The following is a 17,947-nucleotide window of genomic DNA, read 5'->3' as shown; positions in this document are numbered from 1 at the left end:
TAGACAGTTGGGAAATTGATTAAATTTTTTAACTTATTAAAATTAGAGAAAAAATTAAAAACAACAAACAGAATTGGTATTAGTAAAGATAAATGGACGAATTTTTGGAAGTTATAAAAACTTTTTGTGAGCTATGATATTTCCCGAAGTTATTAAAGGGAATCTCCAAAGTTCCGTGTAGAATTGATTAAAATCAAAAAGGTCAGAGGTGTTTTTCTCTAGCGTGTCCTTATATTAAATTGTCTAGCTCTAGGTCCAGTGGTTTTCTTTGTAAAGTGCCAAATCACGCTCTCAATCTGCCTTGTTATTAGTAGAAATGAAACAACATTTCGTCACTGTTTCTTTTTCGTAGATCTGAGAGGATGGCCTTCGAAGACTACGAACTGGGAGATACCGGCATCACCATCCCGAAAGGAACGATCGTCACCATCCCTATCTACGCAATGCACAGAGACCCCGACGTTTTCCCCGATCCCGACAAATTCGATCCTGACAGGTAACTAACTTCCTTTGATAAACATGAATAAACTAGCCGCATTTGATGATCAGCTTGGCTTTTCCAAAAGTTAGAACTCTAATAAATTCAAAACTCATTAATATTGGGTTGGCAACTAAGTAATTGCGGATTTTTTTTAGAAAATTAAAGACAATTTTTTTATGGAACTAAATAACTTTATTCTGTAATGTATTGCCCATTTTGAACAATGACCTTTTGCCATCTTTCAGGCAGCATCATAATCTCACGTTCATAAAACTTCTGGTTTTTATTAGCAAAAAACTGAATCGGGTACGATTTGACATCATCATCATTATTGAAATTTTTACCATTCAAGGAGTTTTGTAAAGATAAAGTAAAAAATAATCAGATGGTGCAAGGTCAGGACTATATGGTGGATGTGGCAAAACATCCCAACCAAGCTTCAATAATTTTTGCCGAGTGACCAAAGATGTGTGTGGCCTTGCATTGCCACGATGGAATACAACACCTTTTCGATTTGTCAATTCGGGCCGCTTTTCTTCAACTGCATTGTTTAATTTCGTTAGTTGTTCAATGTAGACATCAGAATTGATCGTTCGGTTGGGTTGTAAGAGTTCAAAGTAGACAATTCCTTTGTAATCCCACCAAACTGATAACAAAACCTTCTTTTGATGAATATTAGCTTTTGATGTTGTTTGAGTTGCTTCACCTGGCCTGCTCCATGATCTTTTCCGCTTGATATTGTTGTAAACAACCCATTTTTCATCGCCAGTTATCAGTCGTTTTAAAAATGGATCATTTTAATTACGTTTCTTTAGCAAATCGCAGCTGTTAATGCGTTGCGTTAAATGTGTTTCTTTCAGTTCGTGAGAAACCCATGTATCGAGTTTTTGAACATAGCCAAGTTGTTTTAAGTGATTTTCAATGCATGTATGTGATACATGAAGCTTCTCTGCAATCTCACGTGTTGTACTGTGACGATCCGAATCGATTATTGCTTTGATTAGGTCGTCATCAACTTCAACTGGACGACCAGAGCGTTTTTCATCTTTGAGTGAAAAATCACCAGAACGAAATTTGGCAAACCAATTTTGACACTGCCATTCTTTTAAGGCTTCGTCACTATAAACAGCACATAACTTTTTATGAGCTTGCGATGCGTTTTTCTTTTTTTACACAAAACTTTTTTTACTAATTGACAGCTGAATTGCCAACTATCAAATAACAAAATGTGTTTTACATTTGTACTACGTCTGCAAACCTAAAAATTCAACTGAAGCCATCTATGAGTGAAATCCGAAATTACTTAGTTGCTAACCCAATATTTAAAGTTTCTCTTTTGTTATTTGACAAAAGTAAAATATATATATAAAAAAAAAAGATAAAAAAAAAAACTAAAAAAAAACTGAAATTTTTTTTGCAGAAAAAGTTACAAAAGCAAATTCTAAATTAGCTTTTGGAACGAAGCATTTAAACATTAAGTGCTTAGAACGAAATGTTCAAAGAATGCTAAATTTAATGGAAAAAAATTCATCATTGCGCGCAATGTAAGAAAGAACAGTTTTATGGGTTTTTTTTTTAACTTTCCGAAAATAGTTCTCGAAAAAATTGTTAGAAACATCATTAAAAAAACAGAAATAACAGTTAAAATATCTAAATAATAAATTTTTGAAGGTCTGATCCCCCCTCCCCCATATTTTCTTATACTAAAGGACTAAAAGAAAAATCCGATTTATTATAACAGCAGACTCGAAATAATATTGACAACGAAATAATAATCTAAAGAACGTTGACAAATGCTCAGCAAGAGAAATGAATTTGGAGTTTTATTGCAGATTAGCATCAAATTCTGGCCGAAACACTCTCTCACGCACACGAACTCAACAAGTGGTCTCCTCCCCCCCCCCCAAACCTTTTCTCTCCAATAAAAGCGATTCGTATCTTAGACGCGTCTTTCGGCGGAACCGGCTGGAATTGCAGTCACAAAACCACATACCAAATTTCCTATATTTAAATCATTGCGTTTGCATCACTTACTTCTGAAAGCACTGATCGACTGAGGCACATTCCCTCGTTGGATTTGCCTCAACATTTATTTTGTAAATGCCTACACTATAGATGTTAAATCTGTGCACCGAATTTTATCTATCTAGCTCTCTTCATTTTGTATTTATCGCGTTAATATATATTCGAACATCCAGACTGACGTAGCCCTTCTGAATGGCTCAAAAATGGATTGAAATCTTTCAATTGGTGTCATATATTATTTACTGATTTCATTCATCTATCTCAAAATATTTTTGAATTGTCTTTACTCCAGATAGACAGACATTTTCTAAAAATGTGTTCTTCGCACTCAGAGATCTGAAACGCGTCATAATCCCGAGATCGAATTTTTTGAAGATTATAGTACTTTCTCTATACTTCGTATGTGAAAAATTAAAAACGCAACCATCAAGATAAATAAAATTTGGTATGTCATGGGGACTTCAAACTGTGTTCCACCGTATAACAGATATTTGCGGTGGAATGGTGGGTGGGGTGGGGTGTTGGAATTGGACATTCCTGCTGATTATGTACTTTACCCGTGGATGAATTCAAAAATGACTTTTGAGTAACTATTTCGTTAAAGAATAGTTTGGAATTCAATTCTTCATTTTTTTTTTTTTTTTTTTTTTTACAGATGGGTTGAGGAAGAAAGGACGAAACGCGACCCGTTCGCGTATTTGCCCTTCGGAGCTGGCCCCAGGAACTGCGTCGCCATGCGATTCGCCCTCATAGAGCTGAAAGTCTGCCTGGCGTACACCGTTCTCAACTTCAAGATCAACACGTGTCCTCAAACGAAGGTATGCCCATTCAGCCTGTCAATAATCAATTTGTCTTTCTTCTCCTTTTAGATTTTATCTTTAGACTACGATTTTAAAAGTTTGCGACCTCTGAATCTCGCAATGACATTAAAATTTCATGCGCCAAAAACTATTCGCAGCAAAAATGTATAGCATTTTAGTGAAACAATGATTATATTTGTGCCACTAGTATATGATAACTTGTCAAAATCACATACAATATATTACTTTTTGACAGCAAGTGTTTTGCATCAAGGAAGTATTGTGGTAAATAAGAAATGCAATTGTTTGACACAACAGCAATGAAATTTGCCCATTTTTGAACTGTTTTTGGAATTCATATTTCGGTATAAAGAACACCTGAGATACTAAAGTTGTCTGGATAAGTTTTTAATAGATACTCTGATTCATTGCAAATTTAAATATCAAATTCTGTAATACGAGGCACGAGTTAGACATGTAGTTACTCTCTCTCGTATATAAAACGAAGGCAAAGTGTCATGATCATCCAAAAATTCGAAATCGTGCTTTTGAAGAATCTCCATGTTTCATACCTCCCTGAATTCGAAAAGCACATTTTTGGCATTATGTCTTTTTTTCATGTCCGTCCACTTGTCTGTCTGCCTGTGAACACGATAACACACACACACACACACACACACACACACACACACACACACACACACACACACACACGCACGCACGCACGCACGCACGCACACACACACACACACACACACACACACACACACACACACACACACACACACACACACACACACACACACACAAACCCATTGAGTTAGAAGGATAAAATCTGGCGTACGTTTCAAACTGAAAGTGTCGATTTCCATCCAATTCTGGACGGAATCCGTTCCGAGGAGAGCCCGCACAAATCTGTGTCCGGCTGTAAAAACAGCGAGTCAAGTCGATCATTTCAAAACGTAAAGAGCTAGATAAATAAAATTGGATGCGTAGGTTTAGCCACTGAAATGTCAATGATATCAAGTTTTGAAGTCAGCCTGTACGAGATCTTTTAACTAAAGCCGTAGTTTCGTGCCAAATTTTAGTGTCAGCTGGCTGGTAAAATAGCATTCGAAATACATAGGATCGCTATAGAATCAGTTAAAGTGCTGGATCGTCCGCCGAGGCCATGGAAGGCATTACTCAAGGTCAATGGGAGAGGGATAACACTTTTATTGCAGTTTCGTTTAGTTAACGGCCCGTTTTAAAGCAGCGGTAGGGCTATTTTGGGACGGACTTGCGTAATGGTGAACTGTGGTTAGATGACGAGGGTGATACCTGAGCTGGCATCCGCCCTCTCTGAGCTCCCACACCACACCAGCGGGAGGACGTTTGGCTCCGACGGATTTAGCGTTCACCAGACAAGCTTACACGATGGTTCTTCGGCGGAATCGGGTCTCGAACTTGAAACCCGTCAGTTCCGAAGCCTAGACCTTACCAACAGGCCACCGCGGCCTCTCTTTTATTGTAGAGTATGAGATAAATTTTTGGGAGAAATTTTGTATATGAAGCATTGAAACAAGAAATTCAGCAGAAGACTTTTCTCTCTTTTAAATCCCTTTTGGAAATAAGACATGGTATCACATATCTTATCATATCTATTAAAATGCATGGTACAATGAATAAAGATCAAACAGTTTCAAACTGCCGAACTGCCCGATGAAAGTGGATGACGGCTTTCATTTCTCGCGAAGTTATTTTATAAATCAAAATGAAAACAGATATTTAGCTGGTTTCAATTTAATTATGGACTTTACTTATTATAAGACAAGTGTTTTTTGTCGCTTGGTTTATATTCCAAGAAATCAAACTAAACTGATCTTATCCTGAATATTTATTAATTTTTATTCATTTAAACTCGGAAACATAGTTATGCCATCTTTCAGTAAGTCAAGTCTTCTCAATCTGTTTCAGGTACCTCTGGAATTTTTCATCGGGCAGGGAGTTTTACAACCGAAGGAAGTACTCATTGCGATGGAGGAGAGACCAAACGCTCCTGTTCTCAAATAGAATGATCTTTAACAATTACTGCACATTAAAGAAATATATATTTAATACAAAGAAATTCTGATAAAGATTACTTTTTACTTATATATGTATATATATCTGCATAATAAAGTATTATATTGTTAAACTAAATTAAAGTAAAAATTATTCTTACATAAAACACATATTGATTCGTTTGATAACAAAATATATATATATATATATATATATATATATATATATATATATATATATATATATATATATATATATATATATATATATATATATATATATATATATATATATATATATATATATATATATATATATATATATATATATATATATATATATTACTGGATATAGAGTTGTAAGTAGACTGTAATTACTGAGATTCGTATGTAGCTCAATTGAACAAAAGGAATGAAATTTGGTAAAGGGAACCATTGACGAGATGGAAAAGAGGAATTCGCAGGAAAAAAAAATGTATTTCCGAACATTGTCAATAGGGCAAAACTTTAATTCTGCTTAAATTTTATTTTTAAAAAGTCGATTTCGTCTTTCTGTTTATAAAATGGTTCTAATTTTAATTGTTCGAGCATATACGCCCAAATCGATTCATAAAATTTTTGCTTTTTCTTCTCCTAAGGATTCTTTGACATAAAACTTTTACTGACTTTGATAAGAGGGAAGAGTGACATCTTCGATTGGTCATAGTGACTCAGAATACCTGAGATAGAAGTCTATTTAGTTGTTAGTAGATTGCAAAAGCCCTAAAATCGATAGTTTGCTGATTTTAGAGCTTTTGAGGAAATTTTATTCACATTTATGTTTTGCTGAGAATAAAATATTTGACGACCGGCCCAACCTCAGCGAACAATTAATTGCTAAATTGTTATCGCTTTGCCAGTTTTTGTATAAGGCTTGCTAAGAGAATACATTCAATAACCTTCTTCCTAATGAAGGGTTGTCATTGTCACTGACACTAACTTTTAAATTCTACTAAATATTTATAAATAAAAAAAATTATAAATTAACTAAATTAGTTTTTATTGATTAAAACATTATGACAGGAAAAATCGGAAATGATTTAAGAAAGTTTATTATTTCGGCTAGCTAATAATCATTTAGATACATTAATACTAACTTTGATTCTTCTTTTTTTTCTCTGCGACTCTCTATATTTTTGGGGTAGTGTCTCGGCTTTCGAGTGGTGAAGGATTTTAAGACTTCTTCTCAGGGATCCGAGCACTTCTACCATCTCTTCAGAACGCGTCTGGAGTATCTATCTTTGCTAATTGGAAAATTTTGTTGCATGTCTATTCTACATAAGACATGCAATCAAAAACTAACATGAAATTGCTAAAAAAATATTAAATATTTTCGCCCACAAATTATAATTGGCCTCGTTTTGAGAAGTAATGAGAAGTTAAGTGCAATACATTCTTTATATTTTTCTTTGCGAATTGCACGCGACTTTAGGCCTATTTCAACACGCCATGAAAGAAAAAAAAAATAATTGATATGAAGAAGTGAGTACTCTTTCTCTCTACGACATAACATAACAAGACTCCATCCCTTGCAACTCTAAATTTAAGACTATTTAAGCAAAGAAGTGGAAAACAATTCATGACTCTGAGGATAATTCTTTCTTGGTTCTCGCAACCTTAACCGGCGTCGAAATTTAATTGTTTAAAATTAAAAAAAAGAGGGAAGATTCATCAGAAAGATATTCATGAAGCTGGACTGCTCTTGTTTGTTACAAAAGTTGACAGAAACTTGTTGATAACAAGAACTCTGAAGATACAGAATTACAAAAAGGCTTATGACAGAAACAGTCAAAACAAAAACAGAAACCAGGCAAACGGCAAGATAGGAGTAAATACCGTTTAATAAAACTAAATAATACGACAAGTGAAAGAAGGAAAAGAAAGGATAAGATAAAAGAGAAGAAAGTACTTATAAATTTTTAAAAAATTAGATTTTCAATCTTTTAATGCACATAACATTTAATTTTCCCTAAACTATCATAATAAATTGCAATTGGGTTCAGAATTTAACTTTTATGTTTATTATTAATTCGCTTCAAATGAAAAGAAAAGGAAATGCTCAGCAGTTGATTAGAAAATTTTATTAAAAAAATAAAAACCGTTTTAAAAAATCAGAGTTTTTTTAAAAATATATAAGCTGAAGAGAAAAACCAAAAGAAATACAAAAAAAAAAAAAAAAGATGTAAAAGGAAGAAAAAAAAATTATCTGAAGAAGAGAATGAGTAAAAAAAAGCATGGAAACAATTTAACGCACAAATAAACATACAAAACAAACAGTAATGAAAATACAAAACTTTGATACCAAAAAAATAAATAAAACTTGTTTGGAAAAAGCCGTGTAGTTTGAAAATGTAAAGCAGAGCAATGCCAAAAATTCGAAGTGTAAAAGATACGATTTGTAGAGAGTTCAAACATTCGGTTTGAAGACTTTTTGGTAGGGATAAGGCTGACTTTGAGAGAGGTGAACTGCCGCTTATCTCGAAATAAAGCGAGAAAACGCCACATTATTGCAGCTGAAAGATTGACGAATAGATGAAAATGCAAGGAGAGCTGTTTATTCTAGACTGATTAAAATTTTCCCACTAATAAGGGGAGGATGATGATGAAAAATGAGAGCTCATCAGTTGAAAGAAGTTCTGAAAGCCAGCTAAAATTAAGACTAAATCGTAAGCACTGAGCGAGTAAAACAGACAAGAGGCAAAATTCAAATAGAATCAAATGAAGTGGGACGGAAAAGACAGAGTTCGTTTTGGAGTAGATTAAGCAAGTCGTGGATCTTCCTTCATTCTACGACGGCTTTTCTACGAAACTTTTATTGCTCTCTGGGTAGTGCCAAATGACACGAAGCTGCGGATGGATAGAGGTGCCTATTTTCCCGCAGGAACAATGTCGACTTTCGACAATGTTGATTTTATGGAGAAACAGTGGAAAAGGTCCATACTCTATGAAAAATATTTTGTTTCACGTCCAGTTTATTGATTGCATGTTTATTATACAGGGTATCCCGCAAAGATCACCGTAATTTCAAAATTAAAAATCTCTAAAACTAAAACTGATAGAGAAAAGAAACAAACAGTATGTTCAGCATAAAAGTCGTAAAAGTTTGGAAATTACTGACAAAAGTAGCTAACAGATGGCACTGTACGCTGTCCAGAGCTTTTTAAATGAAAATCGTTCAAATCAAAATAAAAAAAAAATCCCTATCAATTTGGTATCAAAATTTGACAAAATGTCCTCCGCCAGCAGTACAGAGGTGGTGCAACGAAATTTGTCACCTCTCTCTGAAGTGTCTCGATAGAAATGAAGGCACAGATCGGCTTTTCAAGCTCTTCCAATGCCGTGAGATTGTTCCAATAGATAGAGTATTTCAATACACACCACAAAAAGTAGCCATATGGGGTGAGATCGAGCGAATATGGATCAGGGCTCTTTGGGACATTATATCGTGTCTAGATCGTGGTCTTTTAGAACATTGTTTGGATGACAGTCTTTTGAAACATTATATCGTGTCTTGATCAGGGGCTCTTGCAACATTATATCGTTGATGTAGGACTGTACTGAAACGTGATATTTCAATACCAGAAATGCACGTTGTTCAATGGAATACATGATTGATTGGGTACAATAATCTCCTTATAGAAATCTCAGCAAGAATTGATCGCTCAGGGCATAGGGATTCGCTCTATTTATGTGCTCTTCATTCGCTCTTCAATGTGTACAGTGCTTTCTATAAGGAATTTTTTTATAACTAATTTGCAACCTTTTGTTTACAAATTTTTACAGTTTTCGCACTAAATGTAGAGTTTGTTTCTTTCCTCTATCAATTTGTTTCATTCCTCTTTCGAAACATTTAAGTTTGAAATCAGGGACTGAGTACCCTGTACCCTGTATATTGGGCACCCTGTATGTTACCTTATTATTTCCTGCATGTCTATCATCCCAAGCCATTTGTCATATGACCATCATCTTCTGAGGCATGATGGTTTTAATGATGGATTTTGGTAATTTGCGTAGAGCTTCAGTCAGATTTTCATTTTCTGTCACTTCCTTAGTCAGTCTGTCTGCTCCTCCGTTTCCAGTATAGACAAATGGTCTTTGATCCACAATACTTTGTTGTGAAGGTAGAGATACAGCAACTTACAAGATTTTCCTAGCAATAGTATTGTGGCTTTTTTGGATTGCTGCTCTTAGATGCTGGTTTAATTGCCCACTAGAATGGTTATTTCTCTCTGTTGGAAGGATTAAAGCGTGCTCTATTACTTTGCAAGAGTTTCCAGCTGGAAGACTGTGTCGATTGAAGAAAGCCTGATAGACCATGCGTGGGTGATTTTGTTGTCATACTGCTCCCACGCACTCCTCCTTTTTCGAGCCGTCTTGCAAATTCGAAATCTGTTGTTGATGCTGCTGCCGTCTTCAGGAGAGCGTTGGATTTGAATTTAGATGTTCTGATGGCTGTGTTGATGAATCAGAAATTTTTTCTTCTGTTTCAATTGGCTTGATGGTGCGTCATTTGAAAGAATGGAGCTTCTCTTTGGAGTCGTAAATGCACAGTGGAATACCTGTTATTACTTTACCTGCAGAACTGCAGTGGAGCTTGTCTCGTGAACTTCTGAAAGAGCAAAGAGGAACAGACGTTGTGTTAATGAGAGTTTTCTTATGATACGTACTCTTGGTTCCAAACACGAGGGAACTGCCTCATGCTCCAGTATTAGTTTCTATTACTGTTTTATAAAGAATTCCCTACTTTCTCTAGCAGAACTGCAACAATCCAAACTCCAGATACCCAGATCGCATCAAGAAAATGTTAATCCTTTGCATTCCCATGTCCATTTGCATTCCTATTTGAGGCATCTTTACATATGCATTAGATAAATACAAAAAGTAAGACCCGTAATACGGAACTATAAAGCAGGACAATTGTGCAAGAGAATATCCCAACGTTTAAAGTTAGTGTTTGTGACCTGGTATTTTGCTAAGAAGTTATTTTAGCAATCCTATCCTGCTTCTTGCAATCCTATGCTATGCAGGATGCATCGTTTTTACCATTGAGCTGATATATAAATGGAGGGAGCTAGTTGCTTGTTTCTTGTCTAAACAACTGTACGCAACATGAGTCACGTGACTTTGGAGAAATCTGGCCTTTAGAATACCATTTTTTGGCGCCAGATCGCAAATCTTGGCATACTCAAAAACTGCCGCGCAACATTTTGCTTCCCGGCATTGGGTCCGGTCGGTTTTCATTTCCGGTTAACATTTCCTAAGTAATTTATATATATATTCCTTCTTTGAAAACTAAGCAAACGGGTTTCGAAAATAATGTTTTCTTTTTTACATCAGTAGCCGAGTTTATTGATTTAAATTATGTTTACTTTTTTACTTTGTTTTTGTTCATTAAGCAGTTTAACATCAAAACATTTTAACATTAAAAACATTTTATTTCTCTTCTTTACCTAAAAACATCTTTTAATTTTACATTACATGTTCAAATACTTTTATCGTTATCTCATACAGATTTAAAAAAAAAACACTTTTTATAAAAGCAGATTATAAAAGTGACCTAAGTCTTTTTTTTTCTGAATATTCTGATTAATATTTATTTTTGCATAAAAATGAAAAAGATATTAATTAAAACTGTTAAATTATTTTGAAATAATTTAGAAAGAAAAAAAATACTAGCCTGTAACCGAACCCAGGTATCCTGAATGCTACGCCAGTGCCCTAACCACTACACTACTCGAGCACTTAAACAAGAACACATTATTAGTATGTAAGCTAATTTGAAAGTTTTACGGTTGACTGTTGAATCTTAATATTTTCATTAATAAACATTCTAAATGTATACTATCATTATACAAAATCTCATTCCAAACTCAGTTTTTAACCTAGTGCCTTCTCCTTGTTAATATCAGTTTTAAATATTTCGTTTCTGGTTTATAGTTTTGGAGGTAACTTTGCTTCTAACTACCGCAGAAACAAATGTAAATCCTTTTTGGAATCTTAGATGTGTTTATTTAATACAAAATAATAAGGAAATTCGAAATTTTTAATTATAGCTTCGTTAACGTGCATAAAGTTTTATTTAATATAGTTTTAATACTGGTGTTTCGAAACGCAATGATTAAAGCCATTTATAAAAAAAAAGTAATTTTGCAAAATGTACTTTCAAATATTTTTTTAAAAAATATTAAAATTGTGGAAGCAGGAATAAAACTGATAAGTTCTTCTGACAAAGACTTCATTGAGAAACTTTTTTTTTTTTTTTTTCATTTTAAAATGATGTTAAAAAATACATTTTTTTTATTTTATGCTCAAAAATCATCGAGGAAAAGTTTATTTATGATTAATTTTTAATGCAAATAAATTTTGAAAACCTATTTCTTGATGACCACCTATTACCCACAAAGTAATGACATGTAAAATTTGGTTCCTTTAGATCCAAACAGAGAGTTTTGCACGATTTTTCATCTTTCATTTCATCATTTACACACATTCCAACAGCCTATAAATAATATCGTGCCAAGAAAAAAGAAATCCCAGATTAAAATTTTTAAAAATAAAAGCTAATAAAGATATGAAAATTGATCTTTCTATTCAATCAGTGATGTTTTAATATAATGTGAAAATGCACGAAGTAAAAATACCCTTTTTTTTTTTTTTTTTTTTTTGGTGAATAAATTAGTTTGCTATGAAAAAATTTTCTTATTTTTTTTTTAAATATAGTTTTCCGCTACAGTTATCCAGATAAAATTTGACCCCAATTAATTCAGATAGTGGCAACTCTACTCAGAACAGAATGCATTTTTTTAAAGAATTATTTTTTATTTACTTGTTTACAGAAAAAGTGAAAAATCTAAAACTCTATTAAATTGGAGCTTTTATAAACTAGTGCTAAAATCCTGCAAATCATAATTTTTTTTTTAAATTTTTATCTCCAAATAAAATCATTTCTATAACAAATAAAACAAATTCGCAGCAATTGTGGGATCTGAGCTGTTTAGATACTAATTAGTTTCCTTGTTTGCTACTAGATGGCAGCCATAAATATCCGAATGACTTCTCAGTAAGCTCATTCATTCAGATTCTGCACTCCGTGTGAGGTCTCGAAACGAACGAGTCGGGAGGCATGAAGTTAGTATTCATACTCCGTTATGAGTACATACGTAAGTTTAAATCGGATGCGTTGCCTGCATCGGTTTTATTTTTTTAGCATTTTATTTTACGAGAGGCATTACATAAAATAGTAATTTGTAACTAGATGAAAAAAGGAGTTTTCTAAAAAACGATTTCCGAAGTGAATGAATAGTGCCTTTGGATGTTTCTCATTATCAGAAACACATAAAATTAAGTAAACTTTTCAGCTTCAAAATAAATCCTATTTTAGCAGATGATCGTGCTTTAGTTGTGCAGAGTTGTGAGAAAGATTAAACTTATAAAAGTTAAGACAAACAAGATGAAGAAAGTATGGGAAATGGAATGAACAAGGTAAGTTAACTTTTCGCGTTATTTATTCTTAAAATATATATGCATAATCACTATTGTTGGCCTTTCACAACATATACTTCATCTTATTATTTTTTTAGAAAGACAGTAAATATTGCATTGGTATTTGTCTTTTATATGTATTCATTTTTATTTTGTGATAAAACCATCTCTAAAAAAAGTATCGATGAACTTGAGACCGTGCAGAATAACCAGATAAGCTCAGGCATTTTGGAATTCTAATTTTTAAAAAATAATCTACTGCTCCTTGAAAAAAAATATTTGGCAAAGTTATCTTTCATATAAAAATGTTTCTGTAAAATTCAGTTTGTAATTCATTTACTCATAAATTTTAGAAAAGGCAGCTCTAAATGAATATGAAACGATAATGAAAATTTTATATGGATTTTTTTTTTTTTACAATTAAGTAGTTCAATAAAGTGTTTTGAATACGTAAAAAAAATAAGATCATTTCATAGAAAAGAAAAATATTAATAAGTTGTAATAAATTAAAAATATTTTAAATGCATTGCTCTCACTTTTTTAGCAGCATTTCGTTTTACTTTGGTATAAAAATGATAACTGAAATTTCGTCTGCTGAACTGAAGTCAAAACGAGTGAAACAAAATTAAAAAATAAACGAAGGTAAATAATGAGTGATTTTTTTGCAGAACGTTTGATGCAAAGATGTCGCATACATCATCCCACTTAGAGCGATTGTTTGGAGATATTTCTGCATGTAGAAATTTGGCAGGAAAACGTTATCGACTCCAAGGGACCCGTAAATCTTTCATCGGCAAGGTTATGTCCCTATCGTAGGGATCGAAGTGGATAGCAACGAGCTAGTGGAAGAACATAACCGGAATGGCCGAAACATTCCCACTTTCTGTGTCACGCTGCGAATGCGATTTGTTCAGAAGAGTAGCTCCAACCTTCCAGTGAAGATTGCATCCTTCGTGGAGAAGCTTCCACTTAATAAGGCCGTTGCTCCCAAAAAATTGAACACATTGTCCTATTGAACGTGGATAAAATGGTTTCGCTCAAAAAGTGAGATTCGGTAACGAGTGATCCGAAGCACCGCGAGACACCGATGTAGATCCTGTTGAAGAAAAGAGCATTCGCCAATTTTATTCTATTTTTTAAAATGTTGATTAAAATTTAAATTTTCGTGCCAATGTGTGCATTAAAAATTATTATTATTATTGCTTTACAAACAGCTTTTATAATTACAGATATGAAATGAAGAACTTCTGTAAAAGCGATCGTTTGAAAAAATTGTTTCGTCATTTTTTCCCCGACATCATTCTGTATTGTCCATCCTATTGTCCCTCTTTGGATAGTGAAATAACAACAGACAATTTATATTTTTTCAAGGTTGTGTTGAAACAGGTGTTAAAAATATTGTTTTTCCTTTCCATTCAGAATAAAGGAAGTATGTTCACTGCTCCTATTTTGAATCCAGTGAATAGGATTTTTTTTTAAAGTCTTTAGCATTGGCCAAAACAAATAAAAAATTTTAAATTATAAAATGATAAGAGAATTTTAAAAAAATGATAATCTTAAATCGGTCCAAAATATTTATTATTTTCGAAAGTACGAGTCGTACAGAGAGAACTCGCAAAGATGTATATTAAATGTATTGTTGGATTCTAAAAATACTTTTTAGAAATTTAATTTACGATTGAAAATATAGACGCAAGCGTTTGCAAACGATATTACCTTATCTTCCATGCCGTGCCTGGATTGGATGGAGATATCCAGAGTTCACTTGGCGATTAGAAATTCCCAAATCTGCACACTATTCAATCGCTTTATTCTTAGTACGAAGTTCAGTCTATGATATGTTCTTTTCCAGTCTCATTTTTATATATTTCAATATTAATTCTCTTGCCTTGCCCACTCTTAAGAATTTAAATCGCTTCTAATGCCTTCCAACCCTTTCAAAAATTTAGTATCGAATAACAATTTTTTTATTTGTCAAAATTTCACAGTTTTTAGCTTCGTCTTTTCCCCCCTTATCTCGTTTTCTAAGCTGAATGTCTCGAACTTTTATTTTTGTTGCATTTCTTTTAACGACATTCCGATCGTCTATAAATTTCTGTTGCACATGGAATCAAGGAGTGCGTTTTTTTTCTAATATGATTCCTTTTTCCGTGGATCCGTGGCCAATTTTTGTCTGCAATAAATATTCATAATGTTTTGAAATCATTTTCGATACATAAATTTGGTTTGATATAGAGAATCTTTCTCTAATAAATATTACAAAGTTCTATTCGTGGAAATTTGTTACATGAAATTTGATTGTATATTTATTTTATATTGATGGCAACTAATAAAAAGCAGCTTAAAATTTTGATAACACTTAACTTTCTGCGACGGATATATATATATATTCAAGTGTCGATATTCCGATATATATTCAAATATTCGAATATATATTCAATAAACTACTGTTAAATATTACCTTAAATAATACGTTAGACTAACATATTTTCCACTTAGGTTCATATATGATGATTTATATCTTTTTGATAAAAGTTGCAATCGCTCGGCTGTTCAAATTGAAATCATGTATGAAAAATACACTGCTCACAGCCAATTAAATTAAAAATATATTATTCCGCCTCGAAATAAAAAGCGCTGTAATTTCCCTATTTTGATTACTTCTGGTTTTCGCTGTAAAAAGATGTCATCGTGGCTATAGGTGGATTTAAATATTCCTTTTAAATCTGAGCAAAAGTATTAGCACCTTCACATGCAATGACGAGTCTGACATACGCATCGAATTACTGAATTTTTTTTATTTATATCGGCAATAAAGTGAAAGTATTAAGTAATTTAAACTACAAAAATATTTTTAAATTGTTTCAATATCTCAAATGTTCATATATTATTATAAAATTTAAAATAATAATGTCCGAGATAAGATGTGTCATCCAGTTAGAAAGTTAGTAAATTCGTATGTCAAAGGGTTAATATTTGAATAATATGCAATAATATTGATTGTATTATTATAAATTATTCAATTTCATAACATCAGTTGAATACTTTTTTACAATTTGGATTCACAATTTTAAATTGTCTTGTAAAATAATAATTTTTATATTATTTTTTATAGAAGTAAAGAAACCACATGTTTTGAATATCACTTGACTGCATTTCTTTTATACGTAACAAAATAGCTTTCATTGCATTAAATTAAGTGGAATCTGAAAAGTGGTATTCCGAAATAATTTAACTCCGTTTTTAAATATATTTCGTCATTCTCATCTCCTTTATCAAACGAATGTCGATCAAACGCCAATTTGGCGATAAAAACGAGACCATTCAATTATATAAAATTTTGGTCTGTTCGAATAAAAGAAACAAATTTTGTTAAAATAAATTTCGAAGAGCCAAATTTTCGCACAATATAACTTTACACCATATTCTTTGCAATGTTAACAAACGTGATGGGAAAAAAATGTCTAACGGTTTTATTTGCCACTTTCAATGAGGAAACATAGCAATCGCATATCCGCAATTAAGACGTGTATTAGCAACTATCAAAACCAAGTTTCCCCCAATCTGTTTTTTCATTTTTCTTAATTTGGTCTTAAAGGGAAAAATGTACAATTAAGTTGGGTGCAAAATGTACAAATTCTATTTATAAAATTGCAAATGCACACTATTTTATTTGAGATAACCAAGCGTTTTAGAAATCCCTGTTCGAAAAAACACATGAAAATATATGAAATTTGGTATGGAATCTCTACACCAAATCTGTAGATCTCTATGGAATTTTGAGCAAAATCCGTTCAGAGAAAGTCTGTCTGTCCGACTGTTCGAATATAATTTGTCACGATGACCACAAAACGAAGAGAGCTGAATGGATCAAATTCGATCCGAACCAAATCCAAAATGATGACTGTCTGCCCATCTGTACTCTCGGAATCATGTAAATACAATAACTGAAGGATTTAAAAACTAAATATCACATCATTACGTACCAATTATTTGGCATGAGATTTTGGAACTGCGTACTGAGTCCTTTATCAAATATTTATTTCAATCGGTTGGGAAAAACGTTTCTAAATTACAAATGCCATTTTCGGATACAATTAATTACATGCCAGGGATTCATCGTCAAGTTAATCTCCAAGGATCACACAATAGATTCAGCAAAAATACGCCAAAGGTTTCCTAAATATTGTACGCCAATGCCATGCAACGCGTTCTCTAATATTACCTTCATTGGAAAGTATGCGAGAGCGTTTTGGAGAAATCCTTCTCACCGGTTCTTTAGACCAACCGATTTGTTATATTTTCAATCAGCTTTCATAAACTGCGAGACGAAACACTCCGAATTCGGTTTGTTTTGTTTGTTTGCTTATTTCCTATCTTTCAATGTGAGAAGGCATCGACATTTTAATGTGAACCAGTAAGAAAATTCGTTTTAAAAATTTTAACTTTTGAAAAGAAGTTCAGTGAGTATCGTATGTATGCAGTCTTATTGATTAAATCGTCGTTGACTTTTAGTCAATAAACTTCAAAAATTCCAAAATTTTCCTAAAATAGTAAAATGAGTCGGGCTTCTTCAGTCAAGTATAATACATTTTATGAAAATGAACCCGGAACAAGAAATGCAGTTGTCGTCTTTACAGACATATTTGTTTGCAAAATCCTAAATATTGTACGCCAATGCCATGCAAAGCGTTTTCTAATATATTACCTTTAATAAAGAGTTTGCGAGAAAGCTTTAAGAAGACTACTCCATCTAGTTCCTGCGTTATATTTCGCATCCATTCGCTATTGGCGAATTGGCGAATGACCATATAAAAAAATGTTTGATTTTTTTGTCCCCTCCCCCCCTCCCACAGCCTATTCTAATGCATCGAGCAGATTTCAGAATATCAAACCAGAGTGTAAGGGGTGGAAGTTTGGAGAGAGAGAGAGGGGGGGGGGGGTGCTGGCTCAGGCTTCGTCTTCGTCATCTGACTGCAGTCAGAATTGCGAGGTCATTTCCAAAATAGCCTTAGTGTTGCTTCGAAACGAGACGTTAATATAACTAAACTAAACTGAGTATCGTAGTAGTTGTATAT

At 33.0% G+C, this 17,947-nt stretch overlaps 2 protein-coding genes across 3 annotated transcripts in view; both read left to right on the top strand.

Moving 5' to 3' along the window:
- Nucleotides 1–5,477, top strand: part of LOC129965449 (cytochrome P450 3A8-like) — a 31,195-nt gene extending 25,718 nt beyond the window's left edge. Inside the window, exons 12-14 of the mRNA XM_056079321.1 lie at nucleotides 353–496; nucleotides 3,162–3,324; nucleotides 5,263–5,477. Of these exons, the coding sequence (XP_055935296.1) occupies nucleotides 353–496; nucleotides 3,162–3,324; nucleotides 5,263–5,358 (403 nt within the window). The 3' untranslated portion in view covers nucleotides 5,359–5,477. The remainder of the gene's footprint in view (nucleotides 1–352; nucleotides 497–3,161; nucleotides 3,325–5,262) is intronic.
- A 7,002-nt stretch (nucleotides 5,478–12,479) lies between these two features.
- LOC129965844 (dual specificity protein phosphatase 22-like) overlaps nucleotides 12,480–17,947 on the top strand; it is a 46,194-nt gene continuing 40,726 nt past the window's right edge. For both annotated transcript variants that reach the window (XM_056080065.1, XM_056080062.1), the window contains exon 1: nucleotides 12,480–12,869. In XM_056080065.1, the coding sequence (XP_055936040.1) occupies nucleotides 12,849–12,869 (21 nt within the window). In that variant the 5' untranslated portion in view covers nucleotides 12,480–12,848. The remainder of the gene's footprint in view (nucleotides 12,870–17,947) is intronic.

This window comes from Argiope bruennichi, chromosome 4, assembly GCF_947563725.1.
Source record: "Argiope bruennichi chromosome 4, qqArgBrue1.1, whole genome shotgun sequence".
Lineage (NCBI taxonomy): Eukaryota > Metazoa > Arthropoda > Arachnida > Araneae > Araneidae > Argiope > Argiope bruennichi.
The sequence above is the reverse complement of the archived record's forward strand: the minus strand, read 5'-3'. Positions and strand labels throughout refer to the sequence as shown.